The 19437-nt window shown below is 43.7% G+C and overlaps 1 protein-coding gene across 1 annotated transcript in view; it reads right to left on the bottom strand.

The window, feature by feature from the left end:
- SLC4A1 (solute carrier family 4 (anion exchanger), member 1 (Diego blood group)) overlaps positions 1 to 19437 on the bottom strand; it is a 138090-nt gene that overhangs the window by 15788 nt on the left and 102865 nt on the right. The window contains exons 12-15 of the mRNA XM_015410312.1: positions 18129 to 18323; positions 12185 to 12346; positions 7853 to 7942; positions 184 to 350 (exon numbers count right to left, since the gene is read on the bottom strand). Of these exons, the coding sequence (XP_015265798.1) occupies positions 184 to 350; positions 7853 to 7942; positions 12185 to 12346; positions 18129 to 18323 (614 nt within the window). The remainder of the gene's footprint in view (positions 1 to 183; positions 351 to 7852; positions 7943 to 12184; positions 12347 to 18128; positions 18324 to 19437) is intronic.

Here is a 19437-nt window from a genome sequence, read left to right as displayed (position 1 = left end):
ATTCTACCTTTCTTCAGTACAAGCAGAGAACGTGCGCAGTCATTTCCTGCCTCACCCACAAGGCTTTGCTCTTGGTTTGACTTGCTTTCATACTTTTTTCTCTCTAGTTCACTCTTTGGTAACCTTTCTGCCTTTGGTCTCATCCCTCTTTGCCTGGTTCCCCTATCTTCATTTGTTCCTTACGTGGTGATCTGGGTCTCTAAGAAGATGAGGATGAAGACTAAGATGGCCGGTAGAGCCGCAGCAAACATCATCCAAATGGGGAAATCCACATGGTCTCCAAGGGGATTGATGAACCAGCCTCGGGCAGTTTCATTAGAGACCTTAATGCCGTCTGGAACTTTCAGTTTCTGGAAGAAAAAAGAAAAGAAAAGAGAGGTAAATAAACCCTAGGCCTGTTGATGTTCCCTAGAGTTGCCGTCTTCCAGGTGGGGCCTTGGGTTGTTGTTCGGTAAGTAAAGGTAAAGGTTTCCCCTTGCTCGAAAGCCAGTCGAATCTGACTCTAGGGGACGGTGCTCATCTCCGTTTCCAAGCCGAAGAGCCCGAAGACATTTCCATGGTCATGTGGCCGTCATGACTAAACGCCGAGGCGCATGGAACGCTGTTACTTTCCCACCAAAGCGGCACCTATTTATCTACTTACAATATCTTGCTTTCGAACGGCTAGGTTGGCAGGAGCTGGGGCCAGAGACGGGAGCTCGCTCCGTCATGCGGCACCCGGGTCCCGAATTGCCGAACTACCGACCTTCCGGTCTGCAGCTCAGCGTCTCAATCTCTGAGCCACCGTGGCCCCTTGTCATTAGGTACTTCAGTGTAAAAAAGCAGAGATAATAAACACAGCAGAACACTTGTATTTAGCTTTTTAAACAAGAAGGTTGACTACACTAATGAGGGAAGGGTTACTGGGAAATACTATGAACAAAACAAAGGATTAACATTCTCTCTGACTAACCTAACTGTGGTTTCTTATCCCGTTACATATGCTAACTCATTCAGTCCTCATATATGTATTCTCACCAAGAAGGGCTATACATCCCCTATATTTTAATTTCTTTTAAACAGTGTATTATAACGGAGATTGTAATGCAACGCAATGTTTTGTTGATCTCTGGCATAACACTGCACCCCAAGAAAAGGATTCTGTCGGTTAACTCCATGTTTTACTGGAGCGAAATGTTACTTTAAAAAAATTCTCAGTTTACTACTCTTAACAATTAAGAATATAATTGAATATGTAATATAGTTTAGATTTAAATGTAATCCTCTGTTCTGGGGACAAGAAAAATACTCTGTGCAGCCAAGATGCTATAAGTTTGCCTCCATGCTAGAAAGGAGATGGATTTTGTCTTTTGTATTAAGTACTGTTGGATCCTAACTGTAATGATTCCTTGTTTTAGTGAGTGTGTGTCTTTAAATGTTTGGTTTGAGTGCAGTGCTGGAAGGAGAGTGACCGAGGGAGACAAGTGTGCTGTGATTGGTGGATGACTTGGAAGGAGTTGTTCTGAGTGAATCTGTGTGTGTGTGTCTTGGGGGAATTCAGTGAGTGATATGACAGAGTTCTGTGCGGAAACTTAAAGAGTTCTGTGTATATGTCCTTGGAAAGTGAAGTATGGAAGAGCTATGAGGAGAGTCTGTGCGACTCTACAGTTTTGAGAGAGTTCATAAGACAAAGAGCTTAGCCAGTGTGGCTGCCCATATGAAAGAGAGATTCCTCTCAGTGTGGAATTTTAGTGTCAGAAGGACTGTGTCAGACAAGAAATAAACACCCCTAACGTAGCCAATCCTAATGAGTTTCTGCTGTTGGGTGTGGCCTGTTATGCTAATGAGTTCCTGCTGGATGTGGCCACCTCGGGAGCCAGCTGGAACTCCGTTCCTGTGCGTTCCTGCCCAAAAATAGCCCTGATTTTATATTTGGGACTGCTAAGCCTCCTCTATTTTTCTCATCTTGTAATATTTTGAAACTTATTCTGGTGTTTTTATTTTTTTGCCATTCCATATAAATTCATTTATCTGTCTTTGCCAGCCTTTCAATATTTTTTCTTCTACATATATAGGTAACATTTGGAACAAAAAGTTAAGTTTTGGCAGCACATTCATTTTAATTGTAGAGATTCTTCCCAGCTATGAGATTTTCAGTTTTTTCCATCTTAATAAATCTGCTTGAATTGATTTCCAAATTTTCTGATAGAATAATAATAATAATAATAATAATAATAATAATAATAATAATAATAATAATAATAATAATAATAATAATAATAATAATAATAATAATAATAATAATAATAATAATAATAATAATAATAATAATAATAATAATAATAATAATAATAATAATAATAATAATAATAATAATAATAATAATAATAATAATAATAATAATAATAATAATAATAATAATAATAATAATAATAATAATAATAATAATAATAATAATAATAATAATAATAATAATAATAATAATAATAATAATAATAATAATAATAATAATAATAATAATAATAATAATAATAATAATAATAATAATAATAATAATAATAATAATAATAATAATAATAATAATAATAATAATAATAATAATAATAATAATAATAATAATAATAATAATAATAATAATAATAATAATAATAATAATAATAATAATAATAATAATAATAATAATAATAATAATAATAATAATAATAATAATAATAATAATAATAATATTGCTAGTATAAATAATAAAGGGGATAAAGGACATCCCTGATGTGTTCCTTTTTCAAATGAAATTGCTTCTGTTGGTTTCCCATTAATTAAAACCTTTGCTTGTTGGTTCCAGTATATTCCGTGCATTCAGCTCCAAAATGCAGGACCACAGCCCATATTTTGTAAAACATTCAATAAGAAAGGCCATATTAAGTTGTCAAATGCTTTCTCTACATCTTGAAATAGAAACGCTGCTTTCTTTCTCTTCTTATTCACAAATTTGATTGTGTCCATTATAAATTGTATAAATCTTTCATGTACATCTTTGGTACAAAACCTGTTTGGTTGGAGAGTATTACATTCTTGATTCTCTACTCCACTGCAAGACTACATCTATGAGACTATGGTCTGCAAATATCTGCGGTTGAATCTCTACTTTTTCTAAACTCATTTTCAAACTTTTTGATATCCAACACGTCTGTTCTTGAATATGTTTGATGTCTGTCTGAAAAGAAGGTAAAGTCTCTGCCCTTTGGATGTTTGGTCCTCCAGGAGTATTCTAATTCCAGCATCTCCATGCAATAAAGTACATTTTTTGGTAATTTCACACCTTTAATATTCCTTAATCTGTCTTTTTTTGAGTCTAGCACTCTGTTCATATCTTCAAGAATAATTATTTCCTCATCTTTGAATTCTAGCATAGTTTGAAAAAAAATTCTCCAAAATTTTTTTGCCTTATTTAGTCATATATTGTTGCTATCATGCATGTTTTACCTTCCGGGAGTCTAATTTTTAAAATTAGGTATCTTCCATCTGAGTCTCTTAATTCTTCTAATATTTCTAGTTGTGGGTTGTTTATGTAAATGGATACTCCACATTTTTTATTTTGTGCTGAAGCAAGATATGCTTTGCGTAATTTTTTATTGTTTAAAATAGTTCATATTTCTTTTTTATATGAGTTTCTTGTAGGCATAATATATCAGCATTTTGCTTTTTCAGTTGGTTGAAGATTTTCATGCATTTTGAAGGAGAATTTATTGATACTATTTTTAACTTATCCATTTTGCCCTGAAGTTGCCACATCCAACATTTTTGTATGCTTGTTTCTTCTTCAGAGTTCTTGGTCTGTGAACTTTGCTTTGAGTTACTAGCAAATTGCTTTGAATTACTCAGAGATTTTGCTTTGAATTACTCCGAGAGCCAGTTTGGTGTAGTGGTTAAGTGTGCGGACTCTAATCTGGGAGAACCGGGTTTGATTCCCCACTCCTCCACTTGCACCTGCTGGATGACCTTGGGCAAGCTGTAGTTGTCAGCCACAAGCTCTGGCACAGCTGTTCCTGAAAGAGCAGTTTGTGTCAGAGTTCTCTCAGCCCCACCCACTTCACAGGGTGTCTGTTGTGGGGAGGGGAAGGGAAAGGAGTCTGTAAGCCTCTCTGAGACTCCAAGTGAAGGGCGGGTTATAAATCCAATCTCTTCTTCTCTTCTTCTTCTTCTTCTGTTCCTCTATAAAAGTCCTCCACTTGCAGTTCTTTGGCCAACTGCTTAGCTTGTTCTTCTATTGCGATTATTTTTCTTCCTTATGGTAAAAATACCTCTATTGCAAATGGTATTTTCCAATGATATTTTTTTTATTTCTTTTTTAAAATCTGTCTCAAAAACTCAAAGTTTTTCCTTTTCTTTAACACATTGGTAAATCCCATAGAAGGGGAAGTCATGGAAGTAGTGACAGACTTCACGTTCCTGGGATCACAGATCACTGCAGACTGTAACAGCAGCCATGAAATTAAAAGACGCCTGCTCCTTGGGAGGAAAGCGATGGCGAACCTAAACAGCATGATAAAAAGTAGAGACATCTCCCTGCCAACAAAAGTCCGCATGGTCAAAGCAATGGTATTCTCAGTAGTCATGTATGGCTGCGAGAGTTGGACTATAAGGATGGCTGAGCGCCGAAGAATAGATTCTTTTGAACTATGGTGCTGGAGAAGACTCTTGAGAGTCCCTTGGACTGCAAGAAGATCAAATCAGTCAATCCTAAAAAAAAATCAACCCTGACTGTTCCCTGGAAGGCCAGATAATGAAACTGAAGCTCAAATACTTTGGCCACCAAATGAGAAAGGAGCACTCACTGGAGAAGACCCTGATGCTGGGAAAGATTGAAGGTCAAAGAAGAAGGGGACGGCAAAGGATGAGATGGTTAGACAGTGTCATAGATGCAACGAACATGAAATTGAGTGAACTTCAGAGGACGGCAGAAGACAGGAGGGCCTGGCGTGACCTGGTCCATGGGGTCGCGAAGAGTCAGACTTGACTGTGCGACTGAACAACAACAACAAAATCCCCAAAGATCTGCACTTCTTTTCCCGCAACCTTGTGTGCTGATTCCCTTTGGTTCTTTAGTATTGTGTCTCAGGTTTTCTTGTAGGTGCATTGAGCCAGTATATCTCGAGGTATCTTATTCTTGAACGCAAATCTTGAATTCACTCTAAAAATCTGGTCAATATCAGGCAAATCTTCTTCTACCTTCTGATAATTCTGAAGTAAATCACGAAAGCTTTTTTTCCAAATTTGGCCTTTCAAAATCCTCTGGGATTTCTCTAAAATGCAGATTATTAGATCTGCATCAAGTTTCCAGGATTTCAATTTTTTGTTCTGTCTTCTCAATTCAGAGATCCTGTCTTTCTAAATGTGTGTCATCTTTTTGCTTCTCTTTGATTTTTATAATTTCTTGTGTTTGTTCTTGTAATTTTAAATTAATTTCTGGTAGTCCAGCTGATATCTCTTGAGACACTTCTTGAATGTTCTTCTGGGTTTTTTCCTCAGATTCTTGAATATTTCTCCGAATACTCTGGATATTCTTTAAGGTTTTTTTCTCTGAATCTAGAATGGTCTTTTGAGTTCTTTCTTCAATCAAATTGTTGCATTTGGTGCACCAATATTTGCAATATTTTTTCCACCATTTCTTCAGTTCTCTGGTCCTCATCTGTTTCATCTGTACTTTTAAAAATATTGTATACACTTTCCATATATTATTCCCATATACTGTTTTCTATGCATATATCAAATACAGAACAATCAAAGTTTATACTAGTTAAATAACTCAACTAAAGTACATATCCATTAGAATAAAAAATGATATTCTTGACAGTTCTTATAAAAAGGGCTAAATATAGCAAGTAATGAATGTTCTGAATAAATATAGTATAGATGAGAAAGGTAGTTTATCTTCAAATCATTCTGATCATTAAATCACAAACATAATCTATCACAAACAGAACAATTTTTATTTTCTATTAAAATTATAATATAGTAATGCTGGGAAGAGAGATGATAAATGAGAAGGGAGGAAAGGGGAGGGAGAAAGGGAGGGGGAGCAACAAGGAAATAGAGAAAAGGGGGTGAACAGGGTCTTTGCTTTGTTTTGATTTGATTTATTTGATTTATATCCTGCCCACCCTGCCGCCTTTCCTGATACGCTGATTCGTCTTTTTAAAAAAACTAATGTTTTCATGTTTTCCATTTAGTATAGATGAGAAAGGTAGTTTATCTTCAAATCATTCTGATCATTAAATCACAAACATAATCTATCACAAACAGAACAATTTTTATTTTCTATTAAAATTATAATATAGTAATGCTGGGAAGAGAGATGATAAATGAGAAGGGAGGAAAGGGGAGGGAGAAAGGGAGGGGGAGCAACAAGGAAATAGAGAAAAGGGGGTGAACAGGGTCTTTGCTTTGTTTTGTTTTGATTTATTTGATTTATATCCTGCCCACCCTGCCGCCTTTCCTGATACGCTGATTCGTCTTTTTAAAAAAAACTAATGTTTTCATGTTTTCCATTCTGGAAAGTTTCACATGTCCAAATAGATTAATATATAATAAAGGAAAATAAACTGAGTTTTAGTAATCCCCACTGTGTCACATCACAGCCGAAACACTGAACGCTTCAAACAAATGTCTTTCATCAATGATAAAAAATTAAAAAGATAAGAAAGAGTAAAAGTAAAAATGAAAACAACCAATTATATATTCCGCAGAGTAAATAATATAAAAAAGAGCTTCACTTAGTATTTTCACTCTATTGTTGAAGCTGCCAAAATAAAGTTCTTTAAAACTGGTTACGTAAATCTTTCACTGAATAGCTGTAATTGAAGATCAAAGTTTATCAGACGTCTTGCTCCAAAAGCCATACATTTTTGAAGAGGCTCCCTCTTACTGCTATATATTAGAAGCTGACTTCAAATGCAGCTGGCCAGTCTTTTCAATTACGATCGCAGTTCCGGGAGTACAAAAATATCCAAAATATCACAGTTCCAGGAGTCCAAAAGATTGCAATGATTGATGAATCCAGATTGGTTTTTTTTAAAAAGAAATTAGAAAATACTTCCCAGGAACATGGTGACCTGATAAGGAGCACTTTCAAAGGCTCCAGTCCTTTCTTGCTGTGGGGCGAACCACTCCAGGAAAGGAGGGAATTTACTTTGCTATCCTTACCACTCCCCCACAGGGAAGACCCAACTCACAAGTGAACCCATGAGGTGGCTTGATAGGTTTGCACCTGGGTTCTGGAAATATCAAGGGCATTTGAGATAAAGAGGGCTTTTTGCTGATAAGGTCAGCTGACCCCATTCTCATTTTCCTCGCTTGTGTGTTCATGCTGCTTTGGGGTGTGTGTGTGTGTGTGTGTGGTTCTGTTCCACACATGTTTGGCTCCCTCTCATGGTCAATTCAATATTACATTTGTTTACGCCCAGCATATCTCCCTGCAGATTTAAACTGCAGGTTTCTATGCTGAATATAAGCCAATGTAATATTGAATCGACCACAAGAGGGAGCCAAACATGTGTGAAAGAGGAGAAAACCCCCTAAGCGACATGAACACACAAGCGAGAAAAATGAGAATGTGGAAAAGCAGTCAGTTTGATCCCACCGCGATATACAATAGGGAGTGAGTATTTTAGTTCCTAATGTACCCCGCAAGGTGCGAGTTTTTGTTTTAATTGTTTTTAACTTGTCCTATTTTTATTGCACTTGGGGCCTTAACTGTTTTAATCCTGTTGTATTTTATTGCACAGTTGTGCCTATGTAAGCTGCCCTGAGCCCGCTTGCGGGGAGGGCGGGGTATAAGTGAAATAAAATAAATAAATAAATAGAACTAGGGTCTCACCTGAGTATAGGCATCCCGAATGAAGAAGTCTGACAAGGACATGATGAAGATGGAAATAGGAACACCAAAGTCTCCAATCACACGCCGAAGCTGCCAAAAAGAAAGAGCCACATTAATCTGGTACTACAGGTATGACCTGACAAGAGAAGAAGGCAAGTCCTGGGAATAAGATAGACCACAGATTTTCAAACGCCAGGCCAAGATAGACCATTCCATGCAAGGTATCAAGACAAAGGAAAGAGAAGAAGAAGAAGAGATTGGATTTATACCCCACCCTTCACTACCGAAGGGAGTCTCAGAGTGGCTTACAAATTCCTTTCCCTTCCCCTCCCCACAACAGACACCCTGGGAGGTAGGCGGGGCTGAGACAGATCTTGAGAGAACTGTCCTTGAGAGAACAGCTCTGACAGAACTATGGCTTGCCCAAGGCCATCTAGCAGCTGCAAGTGGAGGAATGGGGAATCAAACCCGGTTCTCCCAGATTAGAGTCCGCACACTTAACCACTACACCAAACTGGCTGGAGGTTTTGAACACATTTCCCTTGCAACAGACAACCTTCTACTTTCCCAAACATATGGAGAATGGGGTTTTTTTCACTACAAGCAGTGCTGACTAAAGCAGCTAAATGCAATCTAACGCAGGATTTTTTTAGCTTTTTTTTTTTTAGCTTTAAAGCACACTATTCTTGAACACCGCTAGAAGCCGACAGCTTTGTGTGGGAAAAGAAACACCCTGCCAAAAAGTAATTGCGTTATACATTGCAACTGATACGCTGGGCTTTGCGGTTTTTGAAAAATAAAATCCTTTGTATCAAGCACACATTTTGCCATTTGTAACAATCATGAGAAGTAAGCAAATATGGACTTCTGGTTTATGGCGGCGCGCTAGCAGACTCACCTCCTGGACCTCCCGGGGGTGAACCTGCGCTCCAGCCGAAGAAGGGGGTGCGCAGGCTCGCAACCCCCCCCAGGGGCCCGGTGAAGGGACCCTGGCCATGGAACTTAGAAGAGGTTGCCTCTTCGAGGGTGGAATGCCTGAGAATTGAGGCGCCTCTTCGTTCCGACGGTTCTCCGTGCTGCGAGACCAAATGGGCTTAGTGACACTGACCGGGCCGAGCGCAAAAGATCATGCGGCAGAAACAAAATAAAAGCGAGGTCGAACGACCGATTATGAACGTGAGTCAATCTCGTAGCGTTTAAAGAGAAAAAGATAGCTCCCCACCCCACCCCACTGAACGGGAGAAAAAATGAGTGGGGGAGGGACGCCTCCCATGCGCATGAACTTTTGAACGATTGGGGGGGGAGCGGAAGAAAACACGAGGGAAACTGCCTAGAAGTACTTACCAAAGCGAGCCCAAGCGGTCAAGCGCACATTCAGAGACTTTTGAAATGTTTGCAAAAGTAAACAAACGATAAAGATGGCGGGGAAGAGGGACAAAGAAAGACTTTTGAAAGTGAAAGGGCCGGAGAGCCCAAAACCGGAAACTACCAGTGAGACAGCAAAGGCTGTAGCTGACTACATGTGCCCTCTACTGGAACAGCTAAATAACGTCAAAGAACAGATGTCCGTGGTTACACAAGGCATTATTGCACAACAAACACAAATAAACGATTTAATACAAATAATGAAGCAAGATGCCGAGAAGGTAAAGGAAGTGGCTGCAACTACACAGAAAGTGAAGAAGAAAGTACAAAAGCTGGAAAAGAAACAAACTTCCTTGGACGACCAAATGCTGCAAGTTCAAATGGATAAGGCTAACATGGTCCTGCGCTTCCAGGGTGTGCCAGAGAACAGAGGGGAGAATCTTAAAGAACTGATGAGTGAACTACTAGCCCCAGTATCAGAAATGAAGGCAGAATCGCTGCTCAACGATATGGATGTGGTTTACAGATCATATTCAGGATATATAAAGAAAAATAATCTGCCTGGGGAAATTGTAGTAAGATTCTCATATAAATGGCTATTTCCAGAAGGCGTAACTTTTAAGATCAAAGATAAAAAAGAAAAGATTGACTCTGTTCTGAAAGCTCAATAATTTCTAAGGGTCCAGCTGGGAAGGTCAGAGGACGGGAAAAAAGAAGAGGACAGCAAGTCCAGTGGCGAGCTGGAAACTGGTTCTTCCGGAGAGGACTCTCTGTCTGAGCAAGGGGTGGCAGCCCCAAGTCCCTATAAGTTGCGGAAGAGAAGGGAAAAGTAGAAGTAAAGGCTGAAGGACTCTGAATTGTGCCTTTGAGAATTTTGGTTTTGGGATGATTGGGGGTACTGTTACTAGACAGTTAAATTTAAACTTTAAGGTAAAAGGGCTATAAATGTTTGACTCAGTTTATAAAGGGATCAACGATGAGAAGACTCGATGTATCTAAGCTAGTTGGAGGATCTCCTCTCTTGGGTTTTTAGTTAGTAGTGGGTTCTTTACTTTCTCCCATATATGTAGTTTTCCCCCTCCCTTTTTTTCTGTTGTAGTTTTTTGTAGTGGAAAAAACCAATAAAAAAACCCCATCCGGGGGCTTAAAAAAAAAGAAGTAAGCAAATATGCTCCCTCTGTAATTTCTCACAATTGCTGGGAGAATCAAAGGGCTGCTGAGAGCACCGGAATCCCGTCCCGTTAATCTGTTAAAATCCTGTTCTTCTGGCCTTTCAAACGTGGCAAATTGGCAATTGCCCCATACACTTTCACCTGCAGCCTTAAAGGTCAGTAACTTGCTTTGTTTTAAAAATAAAGTTGCGATTCCTAGGATCCTAGGCCCAATATTTTGGGGCAGTGAACCCACAGCACATGTTATGGCATGATCATAACCAGGGGTCATTTCCTGCAGGAGCGCACAGGAGCGGAGCTCTGGCAGTAAAGTGCCCACCCCCTGCTCCCAGCAGCCCTCAGTCAGAGCAAGAAGCAGCCAGGTAAGCTGCAGAGCTCCCCCCCCCGCCCCCCGGTCCAAAACAGTCCAGTGGCACCTTTAAGACCAGGTTTTATTCAGGTACAAGCTCTCCCTCCTCTGCGAGGGCAGATCTGAATGTTCCCCCCCCCCATAGCTAGCAATCCAAAACAGTCCAGTGGAGCCTAAGCGGTGGGTGTTGCCTTCTGACACACTTCCGGTGATGCCAGGGGATGTGGCACATGCAAATAAGTTATGCCAGAGGTCATTTCGGGGGGGGGGAACGCGGGGGAACGCAGATCCCCGGGTGAGGTGCAGGGAGCGTGGCACATGGCGAAGCCCCGCCCCCTGCTTCCGGCCGCCCCGCTTCCAGCCCTCATTCAGCCAGGAGGAGGCAGGAGAAAAGGGAGGGTAAGTTGCTTCCTCCCCGCCTCTCCCCACCCCTGCCTGCCTGGGGCCAGGGAGGGCCTTGGCGGGGCTTCCTCGCACTCCCACCGGCCTTGCAGGTCCACCGCCGGGCCCCTGATATCAGGGTGTGTGATATATGCTAATGAGTTATGCTAATGAGTTCCCCTAGCTCTTTTTCTACGAAATGACCCCTGAGTTATGCTAATGAGTTATGCTAATGAGCTCCTGCACTTCTTTTTCTATGAAATGACCCCTGATCATAACTTTTGCTTCCAATCACCTATTTTTCTTCTGCTTTTCAGCCAAAATTGGCTCCTGCAATAGTTCCTGGGGATTAAAAAATGCAACTGAATGTAGTTAAAATGCAATACAGAAAGGAGATTCACAGCAGAGCTGGATCTGGCCATAACGGACGGGGGCGAGGTTTCTGCTTCCTATCGTTCTTCTATGGGCCGGTGGAAGCGGGCTCAGCATAGGAATTCTACATTAAGTGCTTATTTTTACACTTAAAGCTTGAGCCTTGATGCTACCCTGACAGAAAGTAAGCTGCATCTATCCTAAATTGCACTGAGAAATGAAACCCCTCTCTCACTGCTTCAGTTTGCAGCCCAGCCACACTATTCATTCTGGATGGAGGAGGAGAGTTGGATTTATCCAATCCAGTCCAATTTATTGCATATGGCCAATGGCCGTTACAAATACAATACGATTTATACCCCACCATTCACTTGCGGAGTCTCAGAGGGGCTTACAATCTCCTTTCCCTTCTTCTCCACACAACAGACACCCTCTGAGGTAGGTGGGGCTGAGAGAACTGCTCTTGAGAGAACAGCTCTGAGAGAACTGTGACTGGCCCCAGGTCACCCAGTTGGCTGCATGTGACGGAGTGCCAAATCTAACGCGGTTCTCCAGATCCGAGTCTGCCACTCTTAACCACGACACCAAACTGGCTCTTGCTTGGCCATGCGCCAAACCCATGCACAGACATAACCTCCCTCTCCAAGTCCCCGCCCACTTTTCAAACATACCCAAGCACTATGCAGGATTTACCTTGCCGGGAAAGAAACTGCTGTTCTTCAACTTGCGCAAGAAGAAGGCGATGAAAAACGTTCCTGCCATGAGAACGAGGGACAGCAAGGCCGTGTTGGGCTGGTCTTTTGTTAAGGTGGAGCTGGTGTTGTATTCCATCCTCAGGGGGTGATCCTCGAAAATCTGCGGGAACGGACAGGTGTGGAGAAAGGGGAGTAGGCAGGAAGGTGGGGGAAGCTCGCCAGGGAGCCCGCCCACCAAATCTGTGCTCCTTCCAACAATTGTGTTACAACTGCCTGCTGCACCGAGCAAAAGAGCCTGTCACAGTCTCAGGGGTGGGGTGGGGTTGGGGTTGCCAGCCCTGGTGGGGTTGTCAGGTCCCCCGGGGGAGGGCGAGGAAACCCCCGCTTTATGAGTCCGTTCCCCACCAGCCCAAATCGGGCCGCCGGGAAGAACCCCACCCCCAAAGTGCCGGGAGCGCAGAGACGTGCCCGCCATGATGACGCCGCCCAGAGGTGACGTCAGGCATGTTGCGGGGGGACACTCTATCATTTGAGGGAAAACTCTATGGTTTGCCCTTGAATTATAGTGCCCCCGCCCCCAACACGCGCCCCGTGATGTCACCCGGAGGGGTCAGGGCTCATCCAACTCCAGGTAAAATAGGACTTGGCAACCCTAAGCTCTGGGTTGGGAAACACCTGGAGATTCGGGGGGGGGTGGAGTCTGGGGAGGGTAGGGATTGGGGAGGGACCTCAGCAGGATCCAATGCCATAGAGCCCCCACCCCCCAAGGCAGCCATTTTCTCTCAGGGAACTGATCTCCATTGTCTGGTAATCAGTTGTAACAGTGGGAGATCTCCAGGCCACACCTGGAGGCTGGCAACCCTACACTAAACCCTGGACTCTCTTGTCTCCCCACCAGTGTTAACTCTAAGCTGAGTTAGTGTGAGCTTGCTCACAGTTTTTTAGCCTCTGGCTCACACATTTTTGTCTTGGCTCAGGAAGTATGGCTCCAGAGCAAACTAATTTATGCAGAAGACAGATCGCCCGCTCACAACTTTAATTCCAGTAGCTCACAAATTAGAATTTTTGCTCACAAGACTCCACAGCTTAGAGGGAACATTGCTCCCCACCCTGGGGATTTAGATTTCTTGCTTGACCCTGACTTTGCTTCTCACATGCCCTGCTGATGGGCAGTTTCTTCCTTACCTGTGACTATTCTGGCCTGCCTGACCACCTTAATAGACCAAGATGGATAGTCTGTCTGGAGCAGTCAGTAGGAAAAAGCATCCAGAAGCAGTTTAAGGACTAACCAAATTTGTGGCAGGGGGGGAGCCTTCATGAGTCACCGCTCACTTCTTAAGATACCTGAAGAAGTCAGCAGTGACTCACGAAAGCACATCCCCTGCCACAAACGTTGTCAGTCTTTAAGGTGCTACTGTTTTTGGTTAGTCTTTAAGGTGCTACTAACAAAAGATGTCCAATTAAACAGTAAATCACCGTGTACAAATAAACAATATAAGTTGATTTTTATCTGCAATGTTTTAGAATTCAATTATCAACAAAATTACAACCATAACACTATAATATGCAATATAAAGCTAAGCAGTACATATAGAATACTACAGTACTAGTTTTAGACAAACGACGGAGTTCTAGTACACTGTCCGTTTGCGAGTCCTTCTTCAGGTTTCTTATTCTGTACTTATATCTTCATTAGAATGAAGTGCTGCAAGCCATATTTCAAAATGTTAATTCTTATACAATTTTTTGATGTACGCTACCGCGCTTATTCTGGTGACTGGGGAGCTCCTATAGCAAGCTCTACTGTGACAGGGTCTACAGTATATAATAATTGGCTAAGCTTCCCTCGAAAAGGTGTGGCAAATACCCGAAGAAGCAAGCAGTGACTCACGAAAGCGCATCCCCTGCCACAAACTTTGTCAGTCTTTAAGGTGCTACTGTTTTTGGTTAGTCTTTAAGGTGCTACCAACAAAAAGTGTGGCAAATACCTGAAGAAGTGAGCAGTGACTCACGAAAGCGCATCCCCTGCCACAAATTTGGTTAGTCTTTAAGGTGCTACTGTTCTTGGTTAGTCTTTAAGGTGCTACTAACAAAAGATGTGGCAAATACCTGAAGAACTGAGCAGTGACTCACAAAAGTCACACATTTTGTCAGTCTTTAAGGTGCTACTGGACTCTTGCTTTTTTCTACGACAACCTGATGGTAGTATTACGTAACTGATTGGCAAGACAGACTTAGCTTCTGACTTGCTGCTCTGAGCAGAGAGTACAACAGAGCTGGCTGTGCATCATTCTGACTGGCTGTTGGCAGGCTGTGCACAGTGCTGATTGGCTGACAACCTGTACTCCGTTCCTGGCTTCTCTGATGCAGTTACAGTTGTCATTTGCCTGGTGGGGGCAGGGGATCCCCTGATTTTGCAACAGCGACGTCGCACATGACCTGCCTGCATCCCCCAGAGGTGAAATCAGCGACATGGGGGGGGAGGTTATGCTCTGGATTTTGGGCAAAACTCTGTGGTTTGATGCTGATTTTACCACAGAGTTTTGCTCAAAATCCAGAGCGTCGCCCCCGGCGTCGCCAACATCACTTCTGGATGATGCAGGCATGTCACAGTGACGTCACTGTTTCAGGGGGAATGGGTGGGGGGGCGACGTCACTTCCCGCTCCTGGAACATCCCCCCACTGGCGGGCGGAAGGGACCTGGTAACTCTAGATGCAGTTGACCACATTTAGAAATGCTGGGAGCCGACTGTGCAACACAGAACGTGATCCCGAATCTTCTGCAACATCCAGACATTCCTCGGTAGATACGTCACTGTGGAAAGCTTCCTCTCGGGTAGAAAGTTTCAAGCCCACTTATGCCTTGGGGTTAAAAAATGCCACTCTAAAGTTGAGACTGGAGGGACAGAGCAACAGTTTACCCATCCATCATTTTGGGACGGGTCGGTTTACTGACTAAAGGGCCACTGGAGAGGCACAATAATGTTTTGAATCAATATATAAAAGTCAGTGAGCCATCTTCACCAAGAAGAGGAGAAGAGTAGGTGTTTATACCCCACTTTTCTCTACCCTAAAGGAGTCTCAGAGCAGCTTACAATCTCCTTCCTTTCCTTTCCTCACAACAGGCACCCTGTGAGGTAGGTGGGGCCGAGAGAGCTCTGAGAGAACTGTGACTGGCCCAAGGTCACCCAGCGGGTTTCCTGGGCAGGAGAAGTGGGGAATCAAACCCGGTTCTCCAGATTAGAGTCCGCCCCTCATGATCACTACAGCATGCTGGCCGAGACCTCTTGGCTCTTCTCACTCTTAGCTGCCACCAGCCCCTATTTCCACTTCCTTGGTTCTTCGGCTCAATCAGCACAGCTCCCCCCCCCCTCCTAAGGCCTTGACTCCAGCTTCCCCGTAGCACAACCCACCCCAATTGAATTCCCCAAGAAAACAATTTCTGAGTGGAGCCCAGTTATAAGAGCACCGCTTGTTTTCCTTTCTCCTCCCTACATCTTTTCATCCCTCTGTCTTTTCTTCCTCTCCTTCCTCAGTTTCTATAGAAACCAGATCTCGACAGCCTGGCTTCTTGTGACCAAGCTGTTATTGCAGCAGGAAGTCCCCCTCCAAAAAGGGGGAGGGTTTACCTCTGTGCCAACAAGCACTGGGTGTTAGAAGGAATGTATCAAAGCAGTAGGGGCTACTTAACTCAGAAATGGAATGCTATACCTTCTCATTACTACTTCATAGAGTTATATATTGCTGCACAATTAGCTTGCTTATTACTTTGATGCATTTTACAGAGGGGAAAAGGGGAAAGACTGACCCACGGTCACCTGCGGAGAGTCAAAAGTGATAAGACACTGGAAGAACCATGGGCGATTCTGCACTGGCTTTCCCCTCCGTTGTTGTACGAAACCCACCTTGGAACAGAAATTCCCCTCTGCATTGCATGCCGCTTTCACTTCCTTTGATTATCGGGTTTTATGGCACCTTCTGCATAGATTTATGGCCGTTCATCGGTGACTTCGCAGCCAGTACGGCATTGCCCCGGGGTATTTGAATGTGGTTTTGAACTGCACCTTTTCCTCCCAGTTGAGAAGACGTGGAGCGAATGCCAGATGCAGCATCGCCCCCTATGAGAAGAACTTTGTACATGCAAATAGAAGCTGCCTGCCAGCCAGCCAGAGGGCTTGATTCGGTAAACATGCTTGCATTCCTGCCCAGCAGTGCAGTTCTGTCTTTTTGGAATCTGGCTTTAACAGTCTGATGGGCTTTGGGAATGTATATTTCAAATGTGAAGCACAGAATGGACATTTGACCAGCTTGCCTTGTCCCATCGCACCATCTCCATAGAAAAACACACATAGCGCATTCTGGTTCTATGCGTATTTACTCAGGAGAAAGTTTCACAGGGCTGGCTCGCTACAAGGTGCGTTTGGGCCCTCTCTTGCTGAGCCTTTGAGCTAGGTTGCCAACCTCCAGGTGACACCTGGTGATCTCCTGCTATTACGCTTGATCTCCAGACAACCAAGATCAATTCCCCTGGAGAAAATGGCTGCTTTGGAGGGTGGACTCTATGGCATTGTACCCTGCAGAGGCCCCTCCTTTCTCCAAGCTCCACCCCCTTCAGGCTCCACCTCCCAAATCTCCAGGTATTTCCCAACTCAGAGCCAGGGCCCTGGGCTTTCATCCAAAAGTTCATCCCTGACAATGCTACAGCTCCTGCCTTCAGAGTCCTAAGGCCAGAATAACATGTGCACATCTTGTAGAGTGCTATGGTTGCAAACCTCCAAGTGAAGCCTGGAGATCTCTTGGGTTTACAACTGATCTTCAGATTACAGAGATCAGTTCCCACAGGGAAAATGGCCACTTTTGGAAGGTGGTGTCATAAGTCAGTCTGTGCTGAGTGATGGCTCAGATTTCTCAGACAAGGAGCTACCTGCTAGCCCTGAGTCGGTAATTGAACAGCTGGCTGCAGCTGACGCTGAGCCAGAAGGAGAACAACAAGAGATCAGGAGTCACAACCTAAACCTTGTACTCTGAAGCAGTAAACAAGTCTTCAGCAGTCACTCCCAGCCCACCTAGCTCAACCATACCATGGGAGCTGCAAGAAAGGAGAAAAAGTGCAAGACTCATGGCCCGTCGTCAGCTGTAAATTGAAGAGATGAATGAGTAGTCTCAGGATGACTACCAAGGAATTGGCTGGGAGTTTAACTCATTAAGAGTTGACCAATCTTGAACTGGACCTAACAACTGACTTTTCTGGAACCCCAGACCTTGGACTTGCTGCCTGGAACTCCTTGACCTTAGACTGGACTTTGGTAAACCTGCTCTCTGGAACCCCTGACTTTTAGATTGGACTTTGGTTACTCTCTGCAGCCTTGCCTGTGACCTGCCCTGCTGGACCCCAGCTAGGGTTACTAAGTACCTACCTACAAATCGGCGGGGGATACATGCTTCCCTGCCGGAACATTCTTGTGTGTAACACGGCTGCGTTGCACTATCCTGTCACCCAGACATGATGTAAGCACACTGGGCATGTAGCCGGGCGACGCTCTGGCAATGGGGCTGGAAACTCGATGGTACCATCGAGTTTTTAGCCCAATTGCCAGGGCGTCACCCGGCTACATGCCCACGTCATGTCTGGGCGACAGGATAGTGCAGCACCTGTGTTTTCCCCGCGGGAATGTTCCTGCCAAGAACTATACGTCCCCTGCCGATTTGCGGTAAGTACTTGGTAGCCCTAACCCCAGCCCACGCCTCCCGGGAAAGCTACATCCCCCACTGAAGTCCCGCCCCTCCCCAAACCCCACCCTCCTCAGGCTCCATCCCCCAGATCTCCAGGTATTTCCCAACCTGTAGCTAGCAATCCGACCTTCCACAGGTCTTCAGCTGCACAAAAGTGGAAGCAACCCCAGCAGCAAGGGCAGAAGACACAAACGCAGGCCGTGTGTTACCTTGATGAGTTTCTTGAAAGTCTCGAAGATGAAGATGAGGGAGATGAGGAAGGAGAAGATTTCCTGCGTGTAGCGGGAGATGTAGCACACCAGGAAGCTGCCTTCGAAAGCCACCACCAGCACCACCAAGAGGATGAGCCAAAAGCCGATCCAGACTCTGCCCACAATGTACTCTATGCCTAAACCGGAACAAAACTGTGTAGAGAAATTGGGGAGGGGGAAAAGAAGATTTATACCCTGCCCTTCACTACCCAAAGGTGTCTCAAAGCAGCTTACGAACTCCTTTCCTTTCCCCTCCCCACAACAGACACCCTGAGAGGTAGGTGGGGCTGAGAGAGCTCTGACAGAAACTGCTCTTTTTCAAGGACAACTCTTATCGAAACTACGGCTTGCCCAAGGTCATCCAGCAGCTGCAAGTGGAGGAGTGGGGAATCAAACCCGGTTCTCCCAGATTAGAGTCCACGCACTTAACCACTACACCAAACTGGCTCTCCCTCTAAGTGGAAATGAGCAGTTGAAGCTTTTCATAGAAGACAGATCCATCACATCCCCTAATAAATAATACCCCAGTCAGCAAAATACAGTAAAGGGACAAGACGTTTTTATCTAGGCCTGCTGGTAACCCTTCTTCCTGTGGTCATCCTCACCTAGAAGTCTAGAGATGCTCACAGAAAGGACAATATTGGTTTACATGTACACACTTTCCTCCCCAACGGGGACCCAAAGATCCCTTTTGTTGGTATGTTTTATTTATGCTTTGTTTGTGTCATTTATGGTCTGTTTTTCTCACTGGAACTCCAGGTGGGTTACCCAGAGGGAGTCAGCACAGTCAACAAAATGGGACATTCAATAAACAATGCAATGGGGTTAAGGTTGCGGAACCAACCAGAAGTCTTCAAAACAGCACTGAAACAAAGCATGAGTCTTAACACGACACATTAAAGGATGCAAAATTCCACAGGAGGATCCGAGTTTCAACAAGCTACACACAGTAGTATAGGCTGCAGTCCCTAATGATTTATCCAAGTAACTTTGTGAATCGTTTAGTACGGTGCAACCCATGCTCCCCCTAAGCTGTGGAGTCCTGTGAGCAAAAATTCTACCTTATGAGCTACTGGCATTAAAGTGGTGAGCCAGCAATTTGGCTACTGCATACATTAGTTTGCTCTGGAGCCGTCCTTCCTGAGCGAAAACAAAAATGTGTGAGCCGGAGGCTAAAAAGCTGTGAGGTAGCTCACACTAACTCAGCTTAGAGGGAACACTGGGTGCCACCCTATTACCTGTGCAGAAAAGCCCTCTTGAATAGTTC

Source organism: Gekko japonicus, unplaced genomic scaffold (assembly GCF_001447785.1).
Source record: "Gekko japonicus isolate JY-2015 unplaced genomic scaffold, Gekko_japonicus_V1.1 scaffold1360, whole genome shotgun sequence".
NCBI lineage: Eukaryota > Metazoa > Chordata > Lepidosauria > Squamata > Gekkonidae > Gekko > Gekko japonicus.
The sequence above is the reverse complement of the archived record's forward strand: the minus strand, read 5'-3'. Positions and strand labels throughout refer to the sequence as shown.